Source organism: Corythoichthys intestinalis, chromosome 3 (genome assembly GCF_030265065.1).
Source record: "Corythoichthys intestinalis isolate RoL2023-P3 chromosome 3, ASM3026506v1, whole genome shotgun sequence".
Classification (NCBI taxonomy): Eukaryota; Metazoa; Chordata; class Actinopteri; order Syngnathiformes; family Syngnathidae; genus Corythoichthys; species Corythoichthys intestinalis.
Window position 1 is genome coordinate 13,501,447 of NC_080397.1, and position 14,165 is coordinate 13,515,611.

Below are 14,165 nucleotides of genomic sequence, written 5' to 3' on the forward strand. Positions count from 1 at the left end.
TAAAGCCTAATTTATGCTTCTGAGTTTCGGTTACGGACCAGCGATGGCATAGACCCTACTTCAACGAGCATTCCAAGTTGTGCGTCAAGGGAACACGTTACTCTGTAATTCACCGCCAAGCCACTAGAGGGGTGTTGCGTTGTGTTTGTGTGGTTTTGGGGGACTCTTGTCGAATTCCTTGAGGTTTCTTCAGGTTATACAACAATGGCAACGGAGATAGAATGCGTGAATGTGGATCTTCAGCTCGTCAACATTGAACAACAAATGTTGATCATACAAATGTTGAGGCGCAGGCGACGCAGAAGACGGTTGCGGAGGTGCTCTGTCCGACTGTTGATTCCGCACAGAGACTGGCAGTCACATTACGAATTCTAGCATCTATGGAATTTCCCAAACTGCATTGGAAGCCTTGACGGTAAACACGTTGTCATAAAAGCACCGAGGCACTCTCAATCAGTGATCATGTATCAAGTGTGTGAACTGTCTGTTGTTGAAAATTAAACATCAAAACAACTCTTTTGACACCAAACCTGTGCTTTATTCTTCAGATACTCGTGTAAAATGTAAATAAGTCACAGACTCACAACAAACATATGTACAAAATAAATGATAAAGTGCACCAACCAAAAATACGACATAAAGCGATAAAAAGCTGGCAGCGGCCATTCACTTCCGAACACACACATACTTTTCTCGGAGCTTCTTCCATTTTTTTATGCATTCGCTGACCTCCAGCCCGGATTTTCACTAATCTCCTTCCACGAATTGCTTGCCATTTGGCAATCTTTATAATGCCTTGACTAAACATTGTACAGGTGGTCATACTTGGGGACATCGTCGATGATCCTCTCGTCGGCTTGGTCCATAGTTTTGAGCGTAGCGCAAGAAAGTTTTCTAAATGGCGGTGATTTCAAGCTGAACCGGAAACAACAGTCTGAGCGGACCAATCACAGTCCATATGCGTCACGTCACCACGCGTTGACCTGACATGTAGTCAGGATTTTGTGGAGGTGCACGTCAGGCTACCTCAGAGGGTCGTAAATCGGGCCTGCTTTGATGGCGTAGGTTCGCCGCAGAAGCATAAACCAACCTTCACAAGAGTAGTGAGCTGGCCCATTTATCAGTTAGGAACTCACAAATGTGAGGGAAGGCCAAGCTCTGTGCCTTTGTTTGTAGAGTGAAAGGGTAATCAACCAATCATGTTGGATTTTAATTAGGTAGGATGACCATGGTCATTTTTATTTGTCGGCTAAAAATACACGTCTAGACCTTCAGGCACTGACCGGCTCCCCCCGAGACATGCTATTTTTTTGCCATACTTTATCATCATCTCAGGTGAGGACACCAGTGGTTGGAAACCAGATCTCGAAAAGTACATATTGTGCAGCATCGGCAGGATATGTCTTAGTTCTCCCTCATACCGATAACCGGGGATGAAAGTGGCTAGAATTTATTTCCGGAAGTCCCTGACATAAAGTTCTGCTCAATTTTCTTTTCATTGGCCTTTTTTATCGCTTTATTTCAATTGGTTGTTTGTTAGCTCTCTGATTTTATTCTTTTTTCGTTGCTCCAGAAAACGTGCATTTGAACCAGTCAGCGCTAACCATCCATGCTGATCACATGTCAGTCTGTTAGCCAATTGAACGGACACCTGAGGCCAGGGTGGTTTGCTGCGCGTATGCACACATCGACACGACTTGTCAGACTCGGATACACTGAGACAGAGCCGCTGGGCAGAACTCTGTGGAATAAGTACCGTAATTTCTGGACTATAAAGCACACTGGATTATAAGACGCACCGGCCAATTTTGACAAACTTTTAGAAATAAATCCACATATACGCCATACCTGACAATAAACCGCAGGTGTCCATGTCTTAAGATTGGATATTTACACAGATGTTACGTAAAAAGTTTGATCAAAAATATATTTATTACCTAAATAAACACACATCAACACCACCAACTTGTGTTGTCTGAATGCTTAAAAACAAACTAACTTAAAAAAAAAAAAAAAAAAACAGGTCACCACAGAGATATATAATCCACTTTACCTTGCCTTCTAAACTTGAATTGGATGAAATTCTCTTAAAAATGGTGAACGGCTAGGGCTAGCTCTTATATAGCAACTTTGTTGAAATATACAGTGGTATGAAAAATCTGAACCTTTTGCATTTCTGCATAAAATCGCCATCAAATGTAATCTGATCTTTGTCAAAATCATACAGATGAAAATACAGTTACTGCTTTAACTAAAACCACCAAAACATTCATAGGTTTTTATATTTTAATGAGGATAGCATGCAAACAATGACAGAAGATGGAAAAATGAGTAAGTGAACCCTCTGCCTAAGGAGACTTAAAGAGCAATTGAAACCAATGTTTACCAAACAATTTAAGTCAGGTGTGTGCCCAATCACTGATGAGTGGTTTAAAGCTGCCCTGACCACTAAAAAACACACACATGGTAAGAAATGTTTTGATGAGAAGCATTGTCTGATGTGTATCATGGCTTGGTCAAAAGCTGTCTGAAGACCTGCTATCAAGGATTGTTGATTTGCATAAAGATGAGAAAGGATACGAATCCATCTCTAAAAGTCTGGATGTTCATCATTCGACATTCAGAGAAGTTGTCTGCAAATGGAGAGACTTTGGCACTGTTGCCTCTCTCCCAAGGAGTGGCCGTCCACCAAAGATACTGCCAAGAGTTCAGTGCAGAATACTCAGAGTGTTAAAAAAGAACCCTAGAGTGTCTGCTAAAGACCTACAGAAATCACTGGCACAGTCCAATATCTTTGTGTACACATCAGCTATATGTGAAACTATGGCCAAGAATGGTGTTCATTGGAGAATTCCACGGAGGAAGCCACTGCTGTCTAAAAAAAACATTGTTGCTCGTTTAATGATCGCAAAAAGGCACTTGGACACTCCACAGAAGTTTTGGCGAAATATTTTGTGGACTAATGAAACCAAAATTGAATTGTTTTGGAGTAACACACAACGTCATGTGTGGAGGAAAAATGGAACAGCTCACGAACATCAACACCTCATCACCACCGTGAAGCATGGTGGAGGGAGCATCATGATTTGGAGCTGTTTTGCTGCCTCGGGGTCTGGACAACTTGCGATCATAGCATGGTGGAGGGAGCATCATGATTTGGAGCTGTTTTGCTGCCTCAGGGTCTGGACAACTTGCAATCATTAATGTAAGAATTAATTCAAAAGTTTATCAGGATATTTTACAGGAAAACCTAAGGCCGTCTGACAGACAGTTGAAGCTAAAAGGAGGATGGATTCTGCAACAAGACACCAAGTAAACAGAGAAGTAAATCAACTTCAGAATGGTTTAAGAAGAATAAAATACACGTTCTGGAGTGGCCAAGTTAAAGTCCAGACTTTAACCCCATTGAAATGCTGTGGCATGACCTAAAGACAGCGATTCATGCCAGGCATCCCAGGAATCTGACTGAACTACAGCAGTTTTGTAGAGAAAAATGGGCCAAGATTAGTCCTGATCGTTGTGCCGGACAATTCTGCAGCTACAGCAAGTGCCTGGTTGAAGTTATTGCTGCCAAAAGGAGGGTGGTGGGGGGCACAAAATATTAAATGTGATGGTTCACTTACTTATTTTTCCCCTTTCTGTCATTGTTTGCATACTATCCTCATTAAAATCGGAAAACCTATAAATGTTTGGGTGGTTTTAGTTAAAGCAGACACTGTATTTTCATCTGTGTAATTTTGACAAAGATCCGATCACATTTGATGACGACTTCATGCAGATATGTGACAAATTCCAAAAGGTTCGGATACATTTTTCATACCACTGTACTGTGGCAATAAAGTCCTTCAAGTGGCGGTTGAAAACAGCTAATCAACGATAGCATCGCGTTCTCTTGTCGTAGCAAATGGTTGATGCCTATCCATTTAAAATTGTTCTTTTGTAGCAGCATATAATATCAAATGGAGTCATATTCATCTATAAAATCCTGAGTTTTTGAGTAAGTCTGACAAGAGCAGGTGTAGCAACTGAGAGCTATGTCATTACAGAATTTGGAAAGCCATTCTTTTAAAATATGCCTAATCCATTTATTTTTATTATCAACAAGAAAATATGAAACTCGTTTGTCCCCCCACCCCAAAAAAATCATAAATAAGCCGCTTCCTTACAAAAACCGCAGGGTACAAACGGCAAGAAAAAAGTAGTGGCTTATAGTCCGAAAAATACGGTAAACAATAAATATCAGTGGAAACGTAATACGCTACACAAGCACTTTATTAGGCTTGATTTTAACAGCTTCGTTTTAGCCTATTCCGGCTACGAAACGTTTACTGGAACAGCATACCATACTTTCACCCTCGTCATTTTAGTGGTGTATTGGTAATTGGAATTGGGGTGTATAAATCATAGTGTTGAGAACTTGAGATATTACAGCCTTAATTCATGTATTAATTTTAATAAAATATAACATTTTATGGAATCTTGTCAATTATACTGGGTCACTGCACGATTTACTTCCTATGGTGCAGAACTGAAAAGTGTATCAAACAAGCACACATACCGCGACTACTCATTTGTCGTCTTGGTAGAGCGGGCTATAAATGCCAGCGATATATTTTCAAATAAGGGCTGCTAAAGGACATTTTCTACCCTTTTCCTTCCTTAATGAAATGTCAGGTTATTGACCCATCTTTCTCTTAAATGCTAATTTACCAGCCTCTTTGACCTTTCACCTCTGTCCTTCTGCTGTTTCAGAGCATGTGGAGGTCATTGCATAACCTGAAAGATGTTGGTGTGGTACAGGTAAAAGTCATCCGGGCTGAAGGTCTGATGGCGGCAGATGTCACTGGTAAGTGCGGTGAATGATTATGTTTCAGTGCAATTGACATCAATCGACGTCCAATTGATTTGGACTGCTACATATTCACCAAAAATAGGTTATTTTAAGAAGTATTAGTGAACAGTATTTAACAAGTTTTATGTGCTCATCTTAGAGATCAGTGGTTAAATTTCTATGGCATTAGTTTTTGGGTATTTACAATGTTGGCATAATCACAGTTACATGGTTGCAAATTCGTAGTAATCTTAAGTTTTCTCAGCAATAGAAGCTAGTGGTTTAGCTAGCTGCTAAACAATATAATTGCCTTATTCTGATTATATTCATAACAAGGTTACATGTGGTGCAGTGAAACTTTCCATCAAGTTTATTTTATAAAAATATGAAAAATAGTGTGATCATGTAAAATTCCTCTTCTACCAAGATAAAGTATTTATGGTGACAGGGTTGCATGTAAGTTGTGGGACCCATGTTCCACCAATAACAGGCAAGGCAAGGCACATTTATGTATATAGCACAATTCAACACAAGATAATCTGAAGTGCTTTTGCACAAAAATCACATCAAGAAAGTTAAAAGAATTAAAACAGTAAATAGAAATATAAGCAAAAAAATTGAAAGAAAAGATTTATATAGGCAGTTATGAATACGCTGTGGTGAACAGTAGCGTTTTTAGCCCTCATTTAAATAATATAACAATTTGAACACACTTCAGAACTTCAAGTAACTTGCTCCAGAGGTTGAGGAGCATTGTTGACCTGCTCGGTTCTTGTTCTTGGAACAAGCTGTAGGCCGTTCCAGATGACCTTAGGGGTCCCAATGCATCATAGAGGTCAATTAAATCAAGCATGTATTTTGGTCCAAGGCCATTAAGTGTGTTGTATTATTTACCATATATAATACTAGCACTTGTGCTGGGTTGTTGGTGTTGGTGTTATACTTATATAGCGCTTTGGGGCCAAGGTTTGTTAAATCGACACATATGAAACCTCAAAATCAGGACTTCCCCTTGATTTCTTTTTCATGTATGCTGGATGGAATTATCAAGCAGTGTGGCCTGTGTTGCTAAGGTGAAAACGTAAAAATTGGCATCTTTTATGCTAATTTTTATTGTTTCGAATTAATTTTACACACTAAATAAAGGCCTACACAGATCAAACCCATCTCAAAACACTCCTAGACGCATGAAATTCAACTGTGTAAAATTTTGTCAAAATCCGCCCAGCTGTTTCGGTGTCCATAAAACACGAACGCACAAGCAGCCACACAGACAAACTCTCCTTGATAGAGATTAAGATATCCAGCTAAAATGAATCCCTTATTAATATTCCGGAAAATTGGACATTAAAAAAAAAAAAAAAAATCCAGTGTCTTGTTGTGGAGAACTCAAGGCCACAACGAATCATCACAGCACATTTAAGTTGAAACATTTTGTATAAGTTTGAAAGCGAACTTGTTTTATTATGTACTAAAATAATAGAAGCAGGCATGTCTGTGATTATCGATTAGCATGTTAGCAAAAAGGCCATCATTTCCCTTCAACTATTATTTACAATTCAATAGAGTTGTCCGATAATGACTTAACCGATATCCCGATATTGTCCAACTCCAAAAATCCGATACTGACATCAAACCGATACCGATATATGCAATCGTGGACTGAACATATTATGGCTAATTGTATTGAGATGTCCCCCTGGAAGCTTTAATAATGATAATGTCGATATTATCTGAAAATATTTTAAAGTGCTTTAATCGGTCAATATTATAGGTGACCCGATAATATTGGACAACTCTACAAACAATAATAGATATTTTAAATATTGTTTACTAAACATTTTCATTTTGTAAATTTGAGATGTTCATTGTGGACAGGGGGAAAAGAGAAATAATTAAATTTAGTTAGCACTTCAGGCTGATTTAGTGTTAAAAAAATATTTTCAAGCATTCTTTTCTCTTAATTTTTGTTCTTTCAAGATTTGGTCAAGCAAATGTACTCTGAACTGCTTGTTTTCATATTCAGTATGTGAATTTTTGTACCGTATCTTTGTTTTCTTTTGACTATTTCTGACAAGAATGTCAGTAACATCAGCATTTGATTACATCTAATCACGTGGATAATGTGTGTGGCACATTGTATAGCACCATGAATTTAGCGATTTAGTAGGTATGTAATTTTGGTTTGAGGGATTATGCTTTCTGAGAACGCTCAGCGAGAGAGTTCAAGTCGACGTTATACCGGACGCTAAATTCATCTCTGTGTTTTTAAGGGAAAAGATGCTGGCTGCTCATTTGAATAAGAGAGAAAAAGTGTTCATTTGAACGAACAAATCTCCCCCCCCTTTCCTTGGCTCCGTTTTCTTTCTCCACTTGCTCCCGCCGAATCCGCCATTCTCCATTAATTCTTACTTTTAATTAGGTCTGCAGTGGACAGGCCTAGTTTTTCACTCTGCATTATCTAGTTGAGACGAGAGAAAGTGTGTGCGTGTTTCTCAATTGGAAGCAGCCACAGTCTGTGTTAGCCAATACAGAGTGGAACTGCTTGATTTGGGTTATTGAGACCAGGGCAGCCAGAGAGCAGCGGCTAATGGCTCTTGTATTTCACTCGCCGCCGAAATTTACTCGCTGACCTTGTTTCGCAGCTCATCATTCAGTCTGCGCTTCATGGCTAACTTCCGGAAAAATTAACCCTGTCTCAAAGTTATTTACTTATTATTTTTCCACACTGCCTCCTGTTTTTTTCCCTTTTACTCTCAAACAAAAGAACAAGCTTAAACACATGTTCATCCAAGTACTGTTTGTTCAACTTTGTTTGTGTAGTCCTAAATCAGGGACGTCAAATTTATCTTGTGGTATCTTAGTGGTATCATAGTTATTGGTTCTCTCAGAGGGTGTGATGCAGGGTTGTTACAATATATCGAAAAGGTGATATATCGTGATACTTTGTAGCCCAAAAGGTTATTGACATGCTCCCACCAAGAATCGATACATCGTTTTAAAAACATGTCACGAACCAACAGGTTGCTACCAAAATCTTTCATGAATCGTGCATGAATTATGATTTTTTTTTTTTAACCCTTACAGGCTACTCATTTAACTCACTGGCTGCCACTGGGAGAGGCGAATGATTTGCCTCTCCCAGTCAACATAGATTGGACGTTGCGCGCTGTCACACAAAAGTCCTTGAAAAGTGCTTGAATTTGGCCATGAAAAAAAGTGTATGAATCCTGACACAGGTGAATGAAACAAGACTTTTTGTTTTTTTCTCCTTTTTTCTTCATGCTCCTCCATCTTTAATAACAAAACTATCAGACATAAAGAGTCAAATTAGGTTGTCCAGCAGTTATATAAATATTCCTAACATTCATAATAATCCCGCCAGTCACAGCAACATCCTGTACTTTTAAACTAACTGGGATAACCATTAGCATCTTGCCCATGCACAAGGCATATAATTTGAGGCAGCTAGCCTTTTTAAAATTTAACTTATTGGCATGATTGATTGGTGAATATTACAGAACTTCTTCACCTAAGTAAATTTACCTTTATACACTTCCTTTGGCTTAAATGCCATTTTAGACTCCTGGTGGTCACATTGAAGGCATAGACAATTCAAACAGTGGCAATTGCTCTAAGATGGCAAGGGAAGCCCCCAAATTGTCAAAAAATAAGTGATCAAAAATATGGCGAAAAACACTAAGGTGACTTGAAGTACCGCTCTGAGACCCCCACTTTGGCCAAATTTAAAAATTGTCCTATATGCATGTGTGATACGTCATTGGAAAGCTTAAAATCTCAATTTTCTGGGGGAAGAAAAATTTTGAACACGAGGGCATTTGAAAAAAATAAAAATAAAATAAACTGCAGGCGAGAGCACGCGAGAGCAGAATTAAAGACGCCACGATTTTAACGAGATATTATCGCGTACTTGCCTTGTTTTGATCCAAAAACTCCATGTAGCATGTATCACCGAGTGTCAAGACACAGCTGTGAATGGCCACAGTCGGATTTTTGGGGGATTCTATGGGTGAAACATGGTGATATAACAAAGGTCGCGATGCAGAAATCGCAGACAACAATGAGTGGTTGAGATTTTCTTTTTCATATATTTACCTTTTTTAAACGTTATTTTTCAATTTTTCTTTGTTTGGATTAATTATTTATCATCTAACATATCGGGTATAATGCGACAGTAACAAAAAAAATACAATTCAGCGATAGTTATGAAGTAGATATCCGTGACTTATTTACAGACACCAACTATTTCATTGTGACGTAATTTATTTAAAAGTTTGAAATATGTGAGTGAATAATTTTTTTAAGTCGTTTTTTTTTTTTTTTTTTTTAAACTAAGTATTAGACGTCAATTAATGATTCGAAGCTAAAAATGACAGACATTTTAAATAATAATTATAATAACTTACTTTCTTTTTATGGCTAGGTTGAAACAAAAACGGTTCGCGACGTCTGTAAACAGGGGTTTCCCAGGTAAAACAGACAAATTAAAAATAGTTCGGAGGCTAAGTGCGCCATGAATCTGCTATGGCAGCATATAGACATATTGTTCTATCAAACACAACAGTTCTTTGTCTTAAAATACAGCAGTTTATTTTAAAGAGGAATGCAAGAGCAGAAACTGCTTTTTCAGTCTTATCGGTGTTGAGAGTGCATTGTTTCACTACAGTAAAACGAGACATATCATTGGCTAAAGGCTGGGTTTATCCCACCCATCAGACGTTGTGGGTCTCTGGAGGTCAATGGGAAGTGGGCGGGGCTCGGCTGGCTGGGACGCTCTGCTTCTCTGCATGAAGATTGGATGATCTGTCTGAGGTTGAATCCCTTTTTGATTGACAGCAAAATGAGCGAATCAGTGATATTGCCGTATTAACATCCACGGGCGGCATTTTTCAATTTTCATTTCGTGGTTTCTAAGTTAAACCGGAGACTTTTATAATCATCCAAGCAACACTTGCTTTGCTAAAAACGACTAACGAAAAATTGAGCTTTTATTTCTGGCCGGGTTTTGTTGTTGTTTTTGTTGTTGTAACTGCTTGTGTTTGCAGACTTGACTTCTGGCACTCTAGTTTCTTTCCCAGCAGTGGGTGCTGCTGAGCCCCATACCATCACAAAGCACTCACAGGCCGACAGACACACTTTGAGCTTCCCCTCATTGAAAGACTAGCATCCGGCACTGGATTCAAATGAACACTAGCGGTTTGACTGACTCGGTAGATGCTACGTGTTAAAGAAGGTGGGGCCAGTATGCTGCACTCTGATTTGTTGAGCAGTTCAGCGCTTACGTATCATAGAGCCATTTAGACTGTGCATGTGAAAATGATACATAGACCACGGCGCTACCAATGGGCTATCTTTGGGTGCTACTGCCAGTTCGAATTGAATTACAGTGGTACCTCTACTTACGAACATCTCTACTAATTCTATTTTCAGGTTATGACTCTTTTAAACAGAAAAATATTGCCTTTTGTTAAGAAAGAAATTTCAGGTTACGAGAGGCAAAAATACTATTCAATACTGTATGAACTTCCTGATTTCTGCTTATAACTGTCACGCCCTGTTGTTGCTGCCCTGTTGGTCATAATAATCTTTCCCATCCCATACCCTTCAGTATGCTGCTCTCCTATTGGCCAGTTGTTGATGACATTTCAATTTGGGTGTCGCAGTATGATGACGTGCACAGAAGCGACGGTGTTATTTTTGCTACAGAGGTTTGACGTCTGTGCCAAATGAGTATAAGGCCCCTTGTGTTTTTGTCTGACGAAGAGTTTTTTTAAGCCAACAGATGCTTCATATAGCATAGTTCTCCTCATGTTTTTGTGTCACGCAAATGAAAAGCGATAGGCACCATCACTCTTGTGAAAGAGGACATTGTATCACTCGAAAAGTAAGATATATTTCTTTTTTTCTTTGTATTCTGTTCTATTATCTACTTCATTACAGGTCTTAATGGTTAGGTTAGGTATATGGAATGGTTCAAATGTGTTTGGCTGTCGTTTTTTTCCGGTTTTACCCCAATTACAAAATTGAATGTGGTGTGTCAGTAGTGCTTGAAACTGATTAGGGCTATTACATGTAAAACGCGTCTGTATTTATGAAATTTTCGGGTTGCGAGACGACGTCCAGAACCAATTAGTGTCGTTAGTAGAGGTTCCACTGTGTTTGTTTATTTGACAAAGAGGCGGAGCTCGGCTTTGTGATGGTGGAGCTCAACTCCGAGATGGCAGAGCTTGAATCTGGAGGGCTCCGGCCCACTTTGGGTTGTGTGCGATGGGCAGATACAACAGCCAGACGAGAGCCCTCAGCACATGAACACCCTATTTTATGAGTTGAGCTCAGGGGAGGGTCGGGTGGACAAACAGGCAGAGTGAGAGGGGAGGTCAGAGGGAGAAAAATAGTTGGATCTCTCCTCTTTCGTCCCATTTCATGCTGCCTGTGTGTCTCCTCTCTTTCCTTTTCTTCTCCACATCGCACTCCAGCCATCTCTTTTAGTCTAATTGAAGTGCTTTTGTAGTGCACGGCGAGAAGGAGAACTGAAAACAGTCTCAAAAGCCAACAATTCTCCTTGCCCTGCTCCTTGAGTAGATGCTTTAGTGTGAGTCATTTCAGTAGTGATGCATTATAAGCAATTTCACATTCAGCTGGAGTAGCATGGATGGCATTTACTTCATTAGCTCCTTTAAGGACTTTTTCTTTTGCATCTACTGTATATGAAAGTTTTTTTTTGTTTTTTTTTTTACCCAAATAGCTTCCAATGATAGTCCCATAAATTTTAGCGACAGCTGTGAATCAATGATGTTGTAGAAAAATAATTAACGAGTGTGATGCCATTGATTGGGATGGACGTGCCGTTGAACTGGGAGGGGCTTGGCTCTCGGTAAAATTAGTTGGATGTCTATTTCCTTCTATGTTGGTGAGTGGTAAAGTACAATAAATACAACACTGCTTAAAAAAAGTTGGTCGAATTTGGAAGTTCAAGTTAACCAGTTTCACTTGAATTTTAAGTTTTGACGGAAAACTCAAAAAAACAATTTCGCTAATAAACTGAGTATTTTGAGTGAACTGCACTTCAGATGAGTGGTTGGATTGTTTGTTTTATCTTTACCATATTAACTTGATGAGTTATGAATATTCAAAATACCATAATTTTCAGACCATAAGGTGCACCTGACTAGAATGCGACGTCCACTAAATTTGACACAAAAATGGCATTTTTTAAAAGATAAGCCACACTGGACTGTAAGCCACAGCTGTCCTCACTGTATTGTGATACACTTACACCAAAATAAATTAAACTGATAGCACTTTATTTGACAGCGGCATCATAAGACTGTCATGAGACCAAATGAACCACCATTGCTTCGAAAAGCTTCATTTGGCCATCACTGATCCCTTGAGAGAGACAGTCAACCTCTGCTGCCACCTGCTGTCAACACTGTTGTCGTCCAACATGCCTCCTAGCATGCATTGCAGTGCTCCAGATGTAAATAACAATCAAAAATAATGTTCTGTGCTAAATATTTCTTCAGTTACTGTCCCAGTGGTTTTATTAATTGCTAGTTATGGTATTTGGTAACACTTTATTTGACAGTGGCGCCATAAGACCGTCATAATTATGACATTGCCATGACCATTGATAAATACTTATTAGAGATATCATTTTGTGTAATTTTTGTGTCATCCCGCAAATTTTCTCACTTTTGAATGAATGTAAAAGATCCAAGCAGATGACACTTAATGATATTTGTCATAAGCATCCATTAATGCCCATGACAGTGTCATAATTATGACGGTCTTATGACAGTCTTATGATGCCGCTGTCGAATAAAGTGTTACCTATTAACCCAAACAAATTATCAAATAAGCCGCAGGATTCAAAATGAAGGAAAAAAGTAGCGGCTTATAGTCCGAAAATTACGATGACTTCACTTTTTATGCGTTTTTGTCAAAAGTCAACGTTTTAAGTAACCTGGACTTCTTCTGTTAAATAGTTTCAACTCAAAATTTTACTTTTGCAATATTAACTTACTAAAAAAAGACATCACTTTTGATGAAAAACTCGAAAGGACAAAAAAGCTATTGGTTAAAACTCAATATTTTAACTTAACTGGACTGCAGTTGAATAGTTTGAGCTCAGGTTTTTTCAGTAAACAGGACTTCTGTTAAGTAGTTCCAATTCAAAATATTAATTTTACAATATTTCAGTATATATTATTTATATTTTGTAATGTTCTCTACAGTGCTTTTTATCATGTGAATATTATTGATGAAAATATTTCACTATTTCCAGGATGCCTATGCCTATCTGGCCTAAGACTACAGATGAAAACTAGCCATTTGGCTAATTCTGGCATATTTTGCAATGAGTTGTAATGTTAATATGCACTGCCCTTGTAAACAAATAAATAAACCTACAGTATTAAATTGATAAAATAATACAACACTTGATGGAAAACTAAAATATATACAGTATTTATAAGTATACATCCTTAAAATGCCATTAAGTAGTTTGAACTCAAAATTGTATGTTTACAATTTTAACTTGATACACTAAGTTAGGAATACTTAAAATACGTTACTTAAGTGAACTTTTTTACTCATGTCTACTTTTGCATCTAGCATTGGTTTTATTTGAATTTTTTTTTTTTTTTTTTTTTTTAGAATGTATTGATTAAACAAAGGGTTATTTTTTTAATTTTTGTAAAAATATCAATCAAATCAATCAATCAAATATCAATCAAATCAAAATGTCAATGAAATTTGCTGTAAGAATGAAGGGTCTTAATCCGTAATTCTCTAAGCACAATTTAAATAAATCATGGAAAATTCCATTGCCATAAACTATCAAACCCTCCTAAAACCATTGCCCCAAAAGTCCAACATGATGTGCTGTGATGGCATAGAAGTGATGAAACGCAAGGAACAACAAAAAAAAAAAAACCCAACATACAGTATTCTATAATACTGAATCATAATTAATTGTGATGTGCACCTCAAACTCCTAACTTTAAGTTTTCCTCCGAGGCAATTAAACCACCTCCTCATCCGTGCCGTATTCATCCGCCACACTTATCTTCGGGGGCTCAGAAATGAGTTTTCACCCGCTCCCCTCTGGAGGCGCCATGGAGATGTGACCCCGCGTGGGAGGAGCTTTACCTGGACGCTGGCTCAAATAAAAGCGTGTAATGGTTAAGACAGCTGCCTCTGGTGCTAGCAACCACTAGAGTGAAAGTTCATCACTGGTGACAACTCTGCATCAACAGAACCTGCCAAGCCATTAAAAAAAATGGAAATTAGGCCAAAATAGAGAGGGAGA

The 14,165-nt window shown here is 38.3% G+C and overlaps 1 protein-coding gene across 3 annotated transcripts in view; it reads left to right on the top strand.

The window, feature by feature from the left end:
• LOC130913862 (multiple C2 and transmembrane domain-containing protein 1) overlaps positions 1-14,165 on the top strand; it is a 266,167-nt gene that overhangs the window by 112,887 nt on the left and 139,115 nt on the right. For all 3 annotated transcript variants that reach the window (XM_057832765.1, XM_057832766.1, XM_057832767.1), the window contains one exon: positions 4,753-4,846. In XM_057832765.1, the coding sequence (XP_057688748.1) occupies positions 4,753-4,846 (94 nt within the window). The remainder of the gene's footprint in view (positions 1-4,752; positions 4,847-14,165) is intronic.